The sequence below is a fragment of the Oryctolagus cuniculus genome, chromosome 21 (assembly GCF_051225735.1).
Source record: "Oryctolagus cuniculus isolate XC-2025 breed Fujian yellow rabbit chromosome 21, ASM5122573v1, whole genome shotgun sequence".
Lineage (NCBI taxonomy): Eukaryota > Metazoa > Chordata > Mammalia > Lagomorpha > Leporidae > Oryctolagus > Oryctolagus cuniculus.
The window spans coordinates 13811722-13829884 of NC_142887.1; the positions used below are offsets into that span (position 1 = coordinate 13811722).

At 46.2% G+C, this 18163-nt stretch overlaps 1 protein-coding gene across 4 annotated transcripts in view; it reads left to right on the forward strand.

The window, feature by feature from the left end:
• The window catches only part of PTPN11 (protein tyrosine phosphatase non-receptor type 11), a 95230-nt gene that overhangs the window by 19549 nt on the left and 57518 nt on the right, over nt 1–18163 (forward strand). For all 4 annotated transcript variants that reach the window (XM_008272268.5, XM_008272270.5, XM_008272269.5 and 1 more), the window contains exon 2: nt 11443–11565. In XM_008272268.5, coding sequence (XP_008270490.1) covers nt 11443–11565 — 123 coding nt within the window. The remainder of the gene's footprint in view (nt 1–11442; nt 11566–18163) is intronic.

Sequence of the window (18163 nt, forward strand, 5' to 3'; positions counted from 1 at the left end):
AGTAGTAATGGATTAAACCTTCTCACTCAGTGGCTGAATCAGGTGAAATTAGACTAATCTGATTGGCACAGAAAGAATGACAGATTTAAACAAACATGAGCAAAAAGGATTTGAGTGGTACCAATTACATCAGGCTAAGTGGAATTCAAAATAAAGAATATTAAGTTATTTAATACTAGAATAATTTTGTATTGAGGAAAGGTACAATCCATGGCATGGAGATTGTAGTCAGGAATCTTTGGGGGCAGGCATTTGGCACAGTGGTTAAGATGCCTGCATCTTATATATCGGAGTGCTTAGGTTCAAATCCCAGATGCACTTAGGATTTTAGCTTCCTGCTGATAGGTACTGCAGGAGGCGAGGGATGATGGCTCAGGTGCCTGAGTCCCTGCCACCCACGTGGGAGACCTACACTGAGTTCCCAGTTCCTGGCTTCAGCCTGGCCCCCCCAAGCTGTGGCAGGCATTTGGGGAATGAACCGGTGGATGGGAGATACTATCTTTCTATCTCCCTCTCTTGCTTCCTTTCGCTGCTTTCCAAATAAAGTAAGAAGAAATAAAGAAAAAAGAATCATTGTATATGTTGAATGAGATTAACAGTAAGCAAACAAACTATAATAGTTCTAAGGCTGTTTTTCAAGTGTTAACTTACTAATTTTCACATCCTAAGAAGTAGACAATATTTTTCCCCTCATCTTACAGATAAAGAGATTGAGACAGAGAGATGAAGTTGTAGCATGCTGGGATTCCTAACAGTGCTTTGGCTCCATAGCCAGCTTCAGTGATGAGAACATGCTCCAAATGAGGTTGTTAAAACGTGTTTTGCAGACTCATTTTTCTTTTATTTCTCCCTTTGGATAGGTTTTAGACTTGCAGATTGAAAAAGATGACTAAACAGTAGGAGAGCCTAACATACATCCAGGTTCAATAACACGGCCGTTTTTCGACCCCTGGAGGTGCATTGCTCTTACACGTGAAGGTTTTAGGTTGAGAGTAGCCCTGAACGTAGGGAGAAGGACTGGGCTGTCCATTGTTCCCTCTACAGAAGTTGCGTTTCAGTATCTTGGTTCCCAGAGAATGAATGGTTTGTGGACAGACTCTTGATTTGGAGGTGAGAACTGTCTTTGAGGTTTTACCATTCAGTGACTGTTTCTTAAAAACAAAACAAAACAAAACAAAAAAAGAATTGAAGGAGATAAGATTTATTTATTTATTTGAAAGGCAGAGTGACAGAGATGGAGAGACATACAGAAGGACCTTCCTTTGCTGGTTCTCTTCCCCGGTGGCCACAGCAACCAGGGCTGGGCCAGGCTGAGGCCAGGAGCCAGTAACTCCATCCAGCTCTCCCAGGTGGGTGGCAGGGACTCGAGTACTCGGGCCGTCATGTGCTGTCTTCCCAGGCACATACACAGGAATCTGAATTAGAAGTGGACTCATACCAGCACTCCAACATGGATGTGGGCTTCTCAGCTTAACCCACTTTATCACAATGCTTGTCCTTGTATGGTTTCATTTTTTACATTTAAAATTTCTTTTTTTTCTTTTTGTTTAAAAAAATTTTTTTTAATCTTACTTGAAAGACTTACAGAGAGGGAGAGGCAGAGGCAGAGAGAGAAAGGTCTTCCATCCTCTGGTTCACTCCCCAAATGGCAGCAATGGCTGGACCCGGGCCAGTCCGAAGCCAGGAGCCAGGAGCTTCTACCAGGTTTCCCATGTGGGTACAGGGACCCAAAGACTTGGGCCATCTTCCACTGCTTTCCCAGGTGCGTTAGCAGGGAGCTGGATTAGAAGTAGAGCAGCCAGGACTCTAGTGCCCATATGAGATGCTGGCACTGATGGTGGTGTTTTACCCCCTACGCCACAGTGCTGACCCCTTAAAATTTCTAATCCATTTAGGATTTATTCTTTTATATGTGAGATATGGGCCTAACTATATGGTTAGGTTGTGGTGTGTTACTTTCTACATGTGGTGTTGGATTCTGTTTCTAACATTCTGTTGATAACTTTTGCATCAATGTTCCTGAGTACCATTGGTCTCTTGTTTCTTTTTGCTCTGTCTTTATCTGGCATAGGTATCAGTATTTTTCTTTTTAAAGATTTATTTATTTATTTGAAAGGCAGAGGTACAGAGAGGCAGAGGCAGAGGGGGAGAGAGAGAGAGACAGACAGATATTCCATCTGCTGGTTCATTCCCCAAATGGCTGCAATGGCTGGTGCTGTGCTGACCTGAAGCCTGGAGCCGGGAGCTTCTTCCAGATCTCCAACGTGGGTGCAGGGGCCCAAGGACTTGGGGCATCCTCTACTGCTTTCCCAGGCCGTTGCAGAGAGCTGGATTGGAAGTGGAGCAGCTGGGACTCGACCCAGCACTCACATGGGATGCTGGCACTGCAGGCCGTGGCTTTGCCCACTCCGCCACAGCGCCGCCCTGTTTTCACACGTTCTTTCTGGAAATTGTGGTGGAGTTTTAGGCCTGCAGCTAGCTCCTGTCTCTTCTGCTGTGTAAGATTTTTCTCAAAATGCCCTTGTTTGGCACAAAGGCTTGTAGTAGGAGGAAGAGAGATCATTTACTGAGATTTGGCATATTTTCTTTTTTTCCTGTGGTACTTTAGAAGTTTGATCATTCCCTGGTTTCTTCTTTTGACTGTGTGTTTTTTGTATATTTGATTTTTTTTTAAGTTCTGTATTGTTTTTGAAGGATCTGTGGGGAAATGTGGATTTAAGCAGTCTGCATTGTTCTTGGCTTCTGGGAAGCATAGGCCCTGTTCTAGACACTTTATAAATATAAACTCATCCTCCCGACAGTCCTATGAGATAGATGCTATTACTATCCTCATTTCCCCCCATTTTATTTACAATTTGAAAGACTGAGAGGTAGAGAGAAATCTCTCTTCTGCTTATGTACTCCCCAGGTGCTCACATTAGCTAGGGCTGGGCCAGGCTGACGCCAGCACGTGTAACTCAGTCTGGATCTCCCATGTGAATGGCAGGGGGACAGGTACCTGCTGCCTTCTGTGGGTGTGTATTAGCAGGAAGCTGGATTGCAAGTGCAGCTAGTTTTTTTTTTTTTTTTTTTTTTTTTTTTTTTTTTTTTTTTTTTAAGATTTTCTTATTTATTTGAAAGAGTTACATAGAGAGAGAGAGGTCTTGCATCTGCTGGTTTGCTCTCCAAGTGGCTGCAATGCCCATGGCTGAGCAAGGCCAAAGCCAGGAGCCAGGAGCTTCGTTTTGGTTTCCCATGTGGGTGGCAGGGGCCCAAATACTTAGGCTATTTTCTGCTGCTCTTTCCCAGGCCATTTATAGGGAGCTGGATGGGAAGTAGAACAGCCAGGACTTGAACCGGCACCCTAGTGGGATGCTGCTGTCACAGATAGTGGCTTTACCTGCTAGGCCACCATGCTGGCCTCAGAGCTAGGATTTGAACTAGGCACCTTGATAAGCCATGTGGGGTTCCAAGTGGAGTCTTAACTGCTGTGCTAAAAACGTACCTTGTACTATCCTTAGTTTATGGATTACTTAACATAGAAGTTAAACAACTAGTTCAGGGTCACATAGAGCTGAAAGTCAAACCAAGGTTATCTGTGACCAGAGTTCCAGCTCCTGCCCCTATAAGTGTTGTTACCACATACTAGTGATCTTCCGTCAAACTGGGGGTGGAGTGCAGTTACAATTTTGCTTTCATTTAATTAAATTAATTTTTAAGGGGGAGACAGAGTGAGAGAGTGCTCTTGTCTACTGATTCACTCTCCAAATGTCCACAGTGACTGAAGCCGGAAATCATGAATTCATTTCCAGTCTACTGTGTGGGTGGCAGAGACTCAACTACTTGAGCTATCACCTGCTGCCCTCAAGGGTATGAATTAGCAGGAAGCTAGAATTGAAAACAGGGCCAGGTAGCAAACCCAGACATTCTAATATGGTATGTGTGCATCCTTAGTAGCATCTGAACTGATATGGCAAATGTCTGTACCTCTTTTTGTTTTTAAACCATAGACCTATTATTCTGAAAGACTTGGTTTCCAAACCTGTATTATAAAATAATCTGTTTTTCCATTTCCTTCCCCTATGGGTAGAAGCCATATTTGGCATTCAGCTTCTGACTGCCATACCAAGGTAACAGAATTGTTTTGCAGTCAAAAGCAGAAGAGATTTGACATTTTAATTAGTTTATGTGGGTAGACAAATTGAGGGTTAATATGAGAGTTCCATTATAACTTTTGAAAAATTATAAGTAGCTGGAAGCCCTTTTATTCCTTTTTGATTCCCTACAGCTCTAAGCACCTAGATGGGAACCACAGATCAAAGAAGCCGAGGACAAAGGTGATTTTTTTCCTCCTGATAATTAGATGATTGAAGAAATGATACTGAATGCAGAAGTAGGGTATGACAAGTATTGCGTGAATTGTGGTCGATGTTTCCCAGGGCGAGAGTCCGTCTTCATCTTCTGACAAGCTCTCAGATGGAACAAAAAGCAAACTAATATTTTATTCATTTGATCTGAGCCTTGTGATTTTTTTTCTTAGGCCAATCAGTTAGTCAGAGTGACATTTAGATTTCTCCCAAAGCTCTAATGAGATGCTGTAAGAAAAATTAAAAATAAATTTCATTTAATGTAAACTAGGAATGTTGAAGTCATACTACATCTGGATTCTTCCATTTCCTGGTTATTTATTTATTTATGTTTGGATGGTGAAACACAGATAGTATATTGTCATACTTGAATGCTTTTCTTTAAAAAACACAATTCCAGTCCTTGTATATATTACAAAACAGCCTTAAAGGAAGAAGTGGCATCTTTTCTACAGTACTTAAGATACTCATTATAGAACTGAAAAGCAGTCTAACAGAAACAAAGGCTAGGTCTTCACAGCTGTTCTGGTTATTTTTAAATGTTTATTTTTATTTGGGGGGGGGGTTGAGAGAGAGAGGGAGAGAGAGAAAGAGAAAGACTATCTGTTGGTTTACTCTTTAAATGCCCACGACAGCCTGGGCTGGGCCAGGCAGGCACCAGGAATTTGGAACTCCATCCGGGCTTCCCACTTGAGTGGCAGGGATCCAAGTACTTGAGCCATCATCTACTACCTCCTAAGACACTAGTTAGCAGGAAGCTGGAGTAGAAGTGGAACAGCCAGAACTTGAAACAGATACTCCAGTATGAGATGTGGGCATCCAGGCAGGGGCTTAAGGTCTGCACAGGGTCCACCCCACTGTTACTGTTCGAATGCAATCCTGTTATGATTGGCAGTATCAGCATCGGCATTATCAGCACGTACCTAACATTAGAGCTCCATGTGTACTAGGTGCTCAGATGACTACTAAGCAGCTCAGGTTTCACATGTACTGATTCCCACACATCCGGTTTTCCTCTCTCTACCTTTTCTGCATCCCTTTATACAGAACTTTCTATCTTCTAGTTGCCTAGCCAAAAGCCTGGGAGTTATTCTTCTTCCCTCTTGTCTTTGCCATTTTATATAATTCATTAGCAAATCCTGTTGACTACCCTTAAAATATTTCTAGTGCAGCTGCTTCGCACCTTTCTTATTGCTGCTGCCTGGGTACTTGGCGTCATCATTTCTTGCCCAGTGGGGGTGTTTTGACTGATCTGGATGCTTTTCTGTCTGTGTTCTTACACAGTAACTTGAAGGATCATTTAAAAAATCAGGGGGGGCCGGCATCATCGCGCAGTAGATTAATCCTCTGCCTTCAGTGCCAGCATCCCATATGGGCACCGGTTCTTGTCGCAGCTGCTTCACTTCCAATCCAGCTCTCTGCTATGACCTGGGAAAGCAGTAGAAGATGGCCCAAGCGCTTGGACCCCTGCACCTGTGTGGGAGACCCGGAAGAAGCTCCTGGCTCCTGGCTTCGGATTAGCCCAGTGCTGGCCTTTTCGGGCCCTTTTGGGGAGTGACCAGAAGATGGAAGATCTTTCTCCCTGTCTCTGCCTCTCATTGTCTGTAACTTTACCTCTCAAATAAATAATAAATAAAATTTAAGCAAGCAAACAAACAAACAAATAAAAAAACAAATCAGAGGGGCTGACGCTGTGGCATAATAGCCTAAGTGTCCGCCTGTGGTGCCGGCATCCCATATGACGCTGGTTCATGTCCTGGCTGCTCCTCTTCCTATCCAGCTCTTTGCTTATGGCCTGGGTAAACATCAGAGGATGTCCCACGTACTTGGGCCCTTGCACCCACAAGGAAGACCCAGAAGAAGCTCTTGGCTCCTGGCTTTGGATCGGCTTAGCTCTGGCCATTGTGGCCATTTGCAAAGTAAACCAGCAGGTGGAAGACCTTTCTCTCTGTCTTCCTCTCTGCCTCTCAAATAAATAAAATCTAAAAATCAAAACAAAATAAAACAAAAATCAGGGAGGGGGAGGGAGAGAGGGAATATGATTATATTAGAATTGTATCTACCGGCTGGCGCTGCGGCTCAATAGGCTAATCCTCCTCCTGCGGTGCCAGCACCCCGGGTTCTAGTCCTGGTTGGGGTGCCGGGTTCTAGTCCCAGTTGCCCCTCTTCCAGTCCAGCTCTCTGCTGTGGCCCGGGAGTGCAGTGGAGGATGGCCCAAGTGCTTGGGTCCCTGCACCCGCATGGGAGACCAGGAGGAAGCACCTGGCTCCTGGCTTCAGATCAGCGTAGCGCACCAGCCGCAACACGCTGGCTATAGCAGCCACTTGGGGGGTGAACCAACGGAAAAAGGAAGACCTTTCTCTCTGTCTCTCTCACTAACTCTTCCTGTCAAAAAAAAAAAAAAAAAAAGTACCAAGTATATTGAATGTTAAAAACTAATTGAAAATAAAAAACAAAAACCATAAATCAGATAATGTTGCTCCTCTGCCTAAAACCCTCCAGTCTTTTCCCACTTCAAAGAAATAAAGACTGGAGTTTTTACAGGGTCTCTGAGATCATGGCTGCATGACCTGGCCTTCCATTACCTCACTGGCTTCATCTCCTGCTCCTCTGTTGCTTGTTTCCAGTGCTCTGGTGTCACTGGCCCCTTGCATACTTGAGCACATCGAATATTGGCCCCCGTGCCCTTGACCTTGCTCCTCCCTGTTCCAGGGCAGCTCCTCTCCTGGCATCTGCATGTCACTGCCTCAGCCCTCCTGGGTCTCTGGTCAGATATTGCCCTATCACTGAGGCCTTCCCAGCCACCTCACTTTCCCTGCGCATCTGCTGTGCCCGTCCTGCTTTGTTCCTCTTCGTTTATCACCATCTGACGCTTTATTTGCCTATTACCTCTGTATTTAAGAAACTTTTTTTCTTGGGGCTGGCGTCACAGTGCAGTGGGTTAAGCCACCACTTGTGACACTGGCATCCCACATGAGTGCTAGTTTGAGTCCTGGCTGTATTACTTACAATGCAGCTGCTTGCTAATGTGCCTGGGAAAGCAGCAGAAATGGCCCAAGTATTCGCATTAACAGGAAGCTCGATCAGAAGTGGAGCAGCCAGAACTTGCTTATAGCAAGCCAGAGAGGATGAAGGAGGGTAAATCAGGTCCCTGCCTCATAACTGAATGTCAGTCTGATTGTCAGGTTTTTTTCCTCAAAATTGTACTTAAAAACCCCAGTGCCGTGGGACCCTTTGGGTCTTTTCCTCTCTTGGAAGTTGGAAGTCTCCCTCCATCCTGTTCTGGCTGGAGGTCTTTGACTGTAATAAATCTTGCTTTTTAAAATCTCAAAAAAAAAAAAAAAAAAAAAAAAGAAGTGTTCGTATTTGTGGTGAGGTGTTGCGCGTGGTGACTTAACCTGCTGTGTCCCAGCACCAGACCCTGTCTCCTGTCCCCTGCTTCAGGAGGTCAGGAAGTACATTTTACTGACTGCCCGGTCCTCAGTGCAGGACGTCTTCCTGTGCTGTGTGCTCGCTCGGTGTTGGTCGAGTGAGTGAATCCGGTGAGTGCTTCTCTTTCATTATCTCAGATACTCTTTTTCTTTTAAGTCGTAGATATTCTCAGAGAGCTTCACTGAGATGCGGTTTCTGTACCATACAATTCACCCATTTTAACTGTAAAATCCAGTGGTTAACAAACAGTACATTCATATTTGTGACGATCCCCACAATTTTAGGATGTTTTCATCATCTCAGAAAGAAAGCTCTCCCTATTAGCTATCTTGATCCCACCCTTCCCTCCCCCACCATAAGTAAGTGCTGATATCCTTGGGGTCTCTGTGGATTTGTCTGTTTCGAGCATTTCATATCAATGGAATCATATGATGTGTGGCCTCTTGTGTTTGGTCTTTCACGTGGCATATGATGTGTGGCCTTTTGTGTCTGGTCTTTCATGTGGCATTATGGTTTTGAGGCTGATCTGTGTTACTACATGAAGCAGTATTTCGTTCCTTTATAAAAATTTTTAAAAAATTATTTTGAGTTTATTTGAAAGCTAGAGTCTCATACACACACGTACACACACGTACACATACACACACACACACACATCTTCCATCTGAGGTTCACTCCCCATTGCTCACAACAGAGCTAGGCCAGGCTGCATCAGGAGCTGGGTCTCTCTGGGTCTCCCATGTGGGTGGTATTGATCCAGGTGCTTGAGTGGTCACCCGCTGCCTCCCAGGGTGTACATTGGCAGGAAGCTGATTCATAAACAGAGTGGCCAGGACTGTAACCAGGCACTCTGATGTGGGGAAGTGGGCATTGAAAGAGGCAACTTAATCACTGTGACAAATGCCCATCCCTTCATTCCTTTTTCTGAATGTGTGACTTTTCGGTTTACCCTTTTTTTTTTTTTTTTTTTTTTTTTTTTTTAAGATTTATTTATTTGAGAGGCAGAGTTACAAACAGAGAGAGGAAGAGACAGAGAGAGGTCTTCCATCCTCTGGTTCACTTCCCAAATGACCACGATGGCTAGAGTTGCATCAATCCGAAGCCAGGAGTCAGGAGCTTCTTCTGGGTCTCCCATCTGGGTGCAGGGGCCCAAGTACTTGAGCTATCTTCCACTGCCTTCCCAGGCCATTAGCAGGGAGCTGGTTTGAAAGTGGAGCAGCCAGGACAAGAACTGGTGCACATGTGGGAAGCTGGTGCTGCAGGAAGGGCTTAGCCTACTACATCACAGTGCTGGCTCCTCTCAGTTTATTCTTTTTTTAAAAGATATATTTATTTATTTGAAAGAGCTACAGAGAGGCAGAGGCAGAAAGAGAGAGAGAGAGGTCTTCCATCCTCTGGTTCACTCCCCAAATGGCTACAACAGCCGGAGCTGTGGGTCTCCCATGGGGGTGCCGGGGCCCAAGGACTTGGGCATCTTCTGTGCTTTCCCAGGCCATAGCAGAGAGCTGGATCAGAAGTGGAGCAGCCAGGACTACAGTCAGTGGCTCTACCTGCTACGCCACAGCACCAGCCCCCTCTCAGCTTATTCTTTTTTTTTTTAATTTTTTTAAAAATTTTTTGACAGGCAGAGTGGACAGTGAGAGAGAGAGAGAGAGAGAAAGGTATTCCTTTTACCATTGGTTCACCCTCCAGTGGCCGCTGCAAACGGCACACCATGCTGATCCGAAGCCAGGAGCCAGGTGCTTCTCCTGGTCTCCCATGGGGTGCAGGACCCAAGCACCTGGGCCATCCTCCACTGCACTCCCGGGCCACAGCAGAGAGCTGGCCTGGAAGAGGGGCAACCGGGACAGAATCTGGCGCCCCGACCGGGACTAGAACCTGGTGTGCCGGCGCCGCTAGGTGGAGGATTAGCCTATTGAGCCGTGGCGCTGGCCTCAGTTTATTCTTAAAACGAGCTTAAGAGTTACTGCCTCCATTTTGCAGACGAGGGATATGAGGTGGGGAGAGATGAAATAACTTGCTCAGGGGACTGTGTTACAGTGTGGCAGGTGAAGCCGCCACCTGTGATGCTGGCATCCCATATGGGTGCTGGTTTGTGTCCCAGCTGCTCCACTTCCAATTCAGCTCCCTGCTAATGGCCTGGGAAAGCAGTGGAAGATGGCCCAAGTGTTTGGGTCCCTGCCATGCATGTGGGAGACCTGGGTATAGCTCCTGACTTTGGCTTGGTCCAGCCCTGGCCGTTGTGGCCATCTGGAGTAAAGTAGCAGATGGAAGATCTCTCTCCCTCTCTCTCCCTCTCTCTGTAACTCTTTCTAATAAATAAATGAATCTTAAGAAGAAGAAGAAGAAGAAACCCTTGCCTAGGTCACAGAGCTAGCAAGTGGCAGAGCTCAGTTCTGTTGGGGCAGGAGATTCTGACCATGTGCTGGGAGGCTGTCCTGGTTCTTGGAATAGGGCTTGTGACAGCTCTTCACCCTTGCCTTCTCCCTCTCCTTCCCTGTTGTACAACACTTTGATCAGGCCGGTATTTGATGAGGAAGTTTCTTTAAAGTTCACTTGATTGTCCGTACCAGGACTCTACATTTAATGTTGACTTATGTTCGTGGGAGTATTTAAGAGTATTGAAGTAGTCTGTAAAGATCCAGGATAATTGAGCTTTAGAAATTACTGTCTTAATACAAATCTTAGTAACTTTCGGGGTCCAGGAAGGGACTTTTACTGGAAACTGGAGAGGACACCTCTGAAGTGAATGCCACTCATGATGGACTTAATCATTCTTGCTTGTGTTTTTTTTAAAGCTTTATATATTTATTTATTTGAAAGGCAGAATGACAGACAAGGAGAGCCAGAGAGAAAGAAAGATCTTCCATCTGCTGTTTTATTCTACAAGTGCTTGCAATGACCTGCAGCCAGGAGTCAGGAACTCCTTCCGGGTCTCCCGCCTGCATGGCAGGGACCCAGGTACCTACTACCTCTTAGGGTGCCCATTAGCAGCAAGTTGGATTGGAAGTGGAGGGAATTGGCCATTTATCCAAGGAGCCCAGTTCCTTATATTGGAAAATCATTGTTAGACACCATGTTGAAGGTGTTAGGTGTGTTGATTGCTATAAGGATGTCATTTTTTCTAAGCCCCTTGTGAAGGAGCACTAAGAAAGGTGTGGATGTGTCTTCATAAACACACACACACACACACAGAAGCATGCGTTTGAATTTCTGTGTCCAGATATCTATGTCCATATGTATGTTCAAAATTAGAGTTTGCATTGATACTTCCAATTCCAGTCTAACACCACAAAATTTACTCTGGTTTTCTCCATTTCCGTACTTGTATCTTCTCCAACATCGAGAAACTAAGAAGTTGGTTTATTGACTTATTTGCTCCGTCTCATTTAGCGGACTCAATTTCCTGACCATATGGGCTGTCTTTTTGGGTCGGGCCCACCAGAGTACTATCTATCCTCCCAGTTCATCCCACAGTGCTTCCAGGGTACCAGGCGCCTACCCAGAAGGCAGGGAGGGGTGGTGACCAAGGAGAAGGAGGGGCGGGGCAGGCAAGCTCTGGCTTTGTGTTTCTGTCCTCTACCCCACCCACTCATGGGGTGTGGGAAGCAGTGCTTTGAGTTCTTTGTGCTTTATTGCTTTCTGTCTTTTTCCCTCTTTCCAGATGGTTTCACCCAAATATCACTGGTGTGGAGGCAGAAAACCTACTGTTGACAAGAGGAGTTGATGGCAGTTTTTTGGCAAGGCCCAGTAAAAGTAACCCTGGAGACTTCACACTTTCCGTCAGGTAAGGTGGAAGGAAAAGATGATGCTGGGAGTGTTTTCCAGGTAGGAACTGGTAACACCACAGGTGGACAACTTACTTCCCTTGCTTAGAGTTGAAAGCGGGGGCCCCAGGCTCACAGGGCTTGTGGGACGGCCTCCTGGGAGTGAGAAGCTGGGGAATTCAGTGGAAGGGGTGGGTGGTGAGCATCTCCCCCTGCCCCGGCCTGGCCAGCCGAGTTTCCCACTGAGGAGGAGTTGGACAGACCCGTCAGGTTCTGAAGGCCCCCGTGCTTGCTCCTGGTTCCTGCATTTTTCCTTTCCTTGCCGTTGGTTCCTTCATGGGGAATACTTTCCAAGGGGTCCTTCAGATCACTTCCTTTGCCAGGAAATAAAACACGACAGGAAGTTGTGGCCCCTTTGCTCCCCTGCCCAGTCCCCTTCCCCTCCCTCTTTCCCCAGAGGAAACCACCACCAAGGGGCTGGCGCGGGGCCTTTCTGACCACGTTTCTATTCTTGTACCACATTTTCGTTGTGCAGGAATGACGCCGGAGAACTTAGAGAAGTTTACCCATAATGGAATTACAAGATACATTTATTTTACAGCAAATTTTTTTTTGAAATTTGTGCATAGGAGGGATCTTCAAAAAGCTCATGGATGATATGTATGATAATAATACTGCTTGGGTTATGAACATAATTTTACACCAAAGTCAACTTTTATCATTCATCTGTGTTTTCCACCACCTTTAAAGTATCCTTATATGACGTTGGTTTGTATGTTTTCAAAAATCACATAAATTGCTTCATTCATTTTATAACTGCCTCTTACCACTTTTGAAAATTCTGTACTCATACGTGCAGATGGAATTATTAACTTTCATGGTTGTGTAACAGTCAAAAGATGTGACCATCTCCGTTTATTGGGATGGTCTCCTGGTGATGGATATTCAGTTACTTTCTGTTAGTTTTAGTTTTTTTTTTTTTTTTTTTTTTTTTTGACAGGCAGAGTAGACAGTGAGAGAGAGAGACAGAGAGAAAGGTCTTCCTTTTCCATTGGTTCACCCTCCAATGGCCGCTGCAGCCGGCGCGCTGTGGCTGGCACACTGAGCTGATCCGAAGTTAGAAGCCAGGTGCTTCTCCTGGTCTCCCATGCGGCTGCAAGGCCCAAGCACTTGGGCCATCCTCCACTGCACTCCTGGGCCACAGCAGAGAGCTGGCCTGGAAGAGGGGCAACCGGGACAGAATCCGGCGCCCCAACCGGGACTAGAACCCGGAGTGCCGGCGCCGCAGGCGGAGGGTTAGCCTATTGAGCCGCGGCGCTGGCCTTATTTTTTTTTTTTTTGACAGGCAGAGTTAGACAGTGAGAGAGAGAGACAGAGTCTAGAAAGGTCTTCCTTCCGTTGGTTCACCCCCCAAATGGCTGCCACGGCTGGCTCACTGTGCCGATCCAAAGCCAGGAGCCAGGTGCTTCCTCCCGGTCTCCCATGCTGGTGCAGGGCCCAAGCACTTGGGCCATCCTCCACTGCACTTCCAGGCCACAGCAGAGAGCTGGACTAGAAGAGGAGCAACTGGCACAGAATCTGGCGCCCCAACCAGGACTAGAACCCGGGGTGCTGGCACTGCAGGTGGAGGATTAGCCAAGTGTACCACGGCGCAGGCCTAGTTTTAGTTTTTTTAATATTTATTTTTATTTATGTGAAAGGCAGAGTTACAAAGAGAGAGAGACAGGAGAAATCTTCCATTTACTGGTTCACTCCTCAAATGGCTGCAACAGCTGGGCCTAAGCCAGGCTGAACCCAGGAGCCTGGAGCTTCTTCCATGTCCCCCACATGTGTGCAGGGGCCTAAGGACTTGGGGCATCTTCTACTGCTTTCCCAGGCCACAGCAGAGAGCTGGAGCAGAAGTCGAACAGCCAGGACCTGAACCGATGCCCATATGAGATGCCGGCACTGCAGGCGGAGGCTTAGCTTTCTATGCCACAGTGCTGGCCCTGCTCCTTTTTAGTTTTGAGTGTCACTGTGAGCTCAAGGATGCTTTTTCTATTCTTTTTATCCAATATATGCTGACTTACTTTTTATAAGTTTTATGTATGTATGTAAGTATTTGAAAAGCAGAATAGAGACACACACACGGCTGCAGCTACCAGGTGAGGATCAGGCCAAAAGCAGGAGCCAGGGACTTCCTTCTGGCGGCAGGGCCCTAAGTACTTGAGCCGTCACCCGCTGGCATCCCAGGGATGCTAGTAGGGAGCTGGAGTGGAAGTGGAGCCAGAGCTCACATGGTGCTCCCACGTGGGATGCATTACAGGTGGCAGCTGAGCCCACTGCACCACAGCGCCGGCCCCTATTTTAACTTACTGGTAACATTATTCTTTTTGTTCGGCTTGCTCCAAATTTGGCCTGTATCCTTACGACATGTCTCCAGTAGTCTGCATTGTTACTTGCTTTCCAGATCCATAAGATGTTTTTTGCAGTTTTCCTTTCCCAGGCCTAGAATCACGCATTTCTCACAGGAGCCTTGGTTCTTGTAGGAGATCATATTTAGAAGCCAAGATCTTGGTGCTCGATATGTTGGTGCCCCTGGGGTGTTCTTGCTTCTAGACTCTTATTGTGGAAAAACTGGGAAATAAGTATATAGATATTTAACACCAAGTAGTTTTACTGGTAGTTCCAGCTAAACCCAGTGCCCTTATCTTCCCCATTCCATATTTGTATCTGCCTTCTCCTGTGAAGAGAACCCTACTGATAGGCATTGTGGTAGGTTAAATTGCAGCTTGGGACCCCCACATCTCAGGTCAGAGTGCCTGATATGCTGCCCTTTAAAAGAACCAGTTTCCTGCTAATGTGCAACCTGAGAAACAGCAGGTGATTGCCCAAGTACTTGAGTCCCTGCACCATGTGGGAGACCCAGATGGAATTCCTGGCTCTTGGCTTTGGCCTAGCCCAGGCCATGCTGTTGCAGGCACTGGGGGTGTGAACCAGCAGGTGGAAGATCTCTCCCTTTCTCTTTGTAACTCTGCCTTTCAAACAAATAAATAAATCTTAAAGAAAAAAAAAAAAGGCAAGCAAGCTCTGATTTCCAGCAGCATCCATAGGTGGCCACGTTTGCCCAAACTTCGAATACAAACTAGTTTCAGAATTGCTATACTACTATCATTTCTTTCTTTTTTTAAAAAAGATTTATTTATTTGAAAGGCAGAGTTACCGAGAGGCAGAGCCAGAGAGAGGGAAAGAGAGAGCTATTCCATTCACTCCTCAAATGGCTGAAGCTGAGCCAATCTGAAGCCAGGAGCCAGGAACTTCTGGGTCTCCCATATGGGTACAGGGGCCCAAAGACTTAGGACATCTTTTGTTTTCCCAGGCCATAGCAGAGAGCTGGATTGGAAGTGGAGCAGCCAGGACTCAAACTGGTGCCCACGTGGGATGCCAGCACTTTAGGTAGTGGCTTTACCTGCTGTGCCACAGCACCAGCCCCACTATCATTTATTTTTAAATGTGTACTTTAAATTTTAATCGACATATAATAAGTGCACATATTTTTGGGATACAGTGTGGCATTTCAGTGCAGGGATACAATATGAAATGATCAGAGCAGGGTAATTGGCTTATCCATTACCTCAGATATCTACCATTTCTTTGTGTTGGGAATATTACAAATCCTCTGTTAGCTATTTTGCAATTTATAATTAATTGTTGTCCACTACAGCTATCCTACTGTGCCATGGAATATTATGCATATTCAAGCTATCCAACTTTACCCTGTACCTACTTACCATCCTCACTCCATTCACCACTATCTTTTTTTTTTTTTTTTTTAATTTGACAGGCAGAGTTAGACAGTGAGAGAGAGAGAGAGAGATACCGAAAGGTCTTCCTTTTTCCATTGGTTCACCCCCCACATGGCCGCCAAGGATGGCGCGCTGCACCGATCTGAAGCCAGGATCATCACTGTCATTTCTTTTTTTTTTTTTTTTTTTTTTTTTTTTTTTTTTTTTTTTTTGACAGGCAGAGTGGATAGTGAGAGAGAAATAAATAGAGAAAGGTCCTCCTTTTGCCGTTGGTTCGCCCTCCAACGGCCGCCACAGCTGGTGCGCTGCGACGATCCGAAGGCAGGAGCCAGGTGCTTCTCCTGGTCTCCCATGGGGTGCAGGGCCCAACCACTTGGGCCACCCTCCACTGCCTTCCCGGGCCACAGCGGAGAGCTGGCCTGGAAGAGGGGCAACTGAGACAGAATCCGGCGCCCCAACCGGGACTAGAACCCGGTGTGCTGGTGCCGCTAGGTGGAGGATTAGCCTACTGAGCCGCGGCACCGGCCACTGTCATTTCTAATTACAGATTTGTTAAGTACAAGATTCCTCTGGAGTCCTTTTGTTTTTATACTACATCCTTCTAAGTGTAGACATTCAAAAGTTGCTGGAATTAATTTTTTGTGTAGTTATGAACTTACCTCACAGATTCATTTCTTTCTGTTTACACAAACACACATACTCACACGCACACACACACACACACACAGACAGACCTTCCATCCACTGGTTCTCTCCTCAAGTGGCTGCAACAGCCAGAGCTGAGCCAGGCCGAAGCCGAAAGCCTGGAATTCCATCCAGGTCTCCCACATGGGTGCAGGGACCCAAGCACTTGGGCCATTTCTGTTGCTTTCCCCAGGTTGTTAACAAAGAGCAGGACCAGAAATAGAACAGCTGGGACATGAACCAGTGTTCATGTGAGCTACTAGTGTTGCAGGCGGCAGCTTTACCCAGTGTACGCCAGTCCCAAAAAAGTGTGTTCTGAAAGATCTCACTTTTTTTTTTAAGATTTATTTATTTTATTTTATTTTTGAAAAGATTATTTATTTGCAAGTCAGAATTACACAGAGAGAGGAGAGGCAGAGAGAGACAAAGAGAGAGAGAGAGGTCTTCTATCCGATGGTTCACTCCCCAATTGGCTGCAACGACTGGAGCTGTGCCGATCTGGAGCCAGGAGCTTCCTCCGGGTCTCTCACGTGGGTGCAGGGGCCATCTTGGGCTTTCCCAGGCCACAGCAGAGAGTTGGATCGAAAATGGAGCAGCCGGGTCTCGAACCAGCGCCCATATGGGATGCCGGTGCTTCAGGCTAGGGCAGTAACCCACTGTCTCTCCCTCTATTTCTTTCAAATAAATAAATACTTTAAAATTTTAATTTTTTAAAGAGTTATTTGAAAGGCAGAGGCAGAGAGAGAGAGAGAGAGAAAGAGAGAGAGAGGTCTTCCATCTGATGGTTCACTCCTCAATTGACCACACAGCCGGAGTTGCGCCGATCCGAAGCCAGGAGCTTCTTCCAGATCTCCCATGTGGTTGCAGGGACCCAAGGACTTGGGCCATCTTCCACTGCTTTCCCAGGCCACAGCAGAGAGCTGGATGGGAAGTGGAGCAGCTGAGACTTGAACCGGTGCCCATATGAGACACTGCAGGCGGCAGCTCTACCCGCTACACCACAGTGCCAGCCCCAGGATCTCATTCTTGTCTCTATCCCTTGCACACTCTCTCCATCTGTCCTTGGAGGTAGTCGTTTCTGCTAGTCTGATTCATCCTTCTGTGTCTCTTGCAAAAGGAACTAAGCAAATATGAGTTTTTTTAAAAAACATTTTCCTTTTTTTTTAAGATTTATTTATTGAAAGTCAGAGGTACACAGAGAAAGGAGAGGCCGAGAGAGAGAGAGAGAGAGAGAGAGAGAGAGAGGGAGAGGGAGAGAGGGAAGTCTTCCATCTGCTGGTTCACTCCCCAGATGGCCGCAACGGCCGGAGTTGCGCCGATCCAAAGCCGGGAGCCGGGAGCTTCTTCCCGGTCTCCCAAGTGGATTCAGGGGCCCAAGGACTTGGGGGCCATCTTCTACTGCCCTCCTGGGCCACAGCAGAGAGCTGGATCAGAAGTGGAGCAGCCAGGTCTCAAACTGGCACCCATATGGGATGCCGGTGCTTCAGGCCAGGGCATTAACCCTCTGTGCCACAGTGCCAGTCCCCAATTATTTTCCTTTTACTTGTACACATGAAGCTGAATATTGACTGTATTTCTTAGTAGTTTACTTTTTTTTTCATTTAAAGAATTCTTTCAGTGATCTCATCTCTAATCAGCTGCATAGCACTCTATTGTGTGAATATTTCAGGTCTGTATATAATCACCAACAGATGGGAATTTAGTTGTGTCAGATATTTGAAAATGATATATAGTGCCTCAAAGAATGTAATAACTGCTTGCATATGTTCTCTTGTGCTCTTGGAAATGTTTCCACAGAGTGAATTCGTGGGAGTGAGAGAGATGACTGGGACTGGAGTGAAGTACGGGTTTTTCCAGATTCTCCATAGTGGTTGGACTGCTGTGCGAGCTTTTCATTATCAGTCACTAATCTGTGAGGCGAGAAGTGGGATCTTGGGAAATTTTAATTTTCACTTATCTTATGATTGAACCTGAAATTCCTTTCAGAAGTGGAAAGGCTGTCTGTAATCTCTGGTGAACGCTCTCAGAACCAGTGTTTTGAGTGAGCCTGCCAGACCTCCACGTGTTCCCTTTCCATATATGTGATACGGGTTGAATGTCTCTTATCCATTTCTTTTGTATGAATGTATGCTCAGTAGTGGAGTTGTTG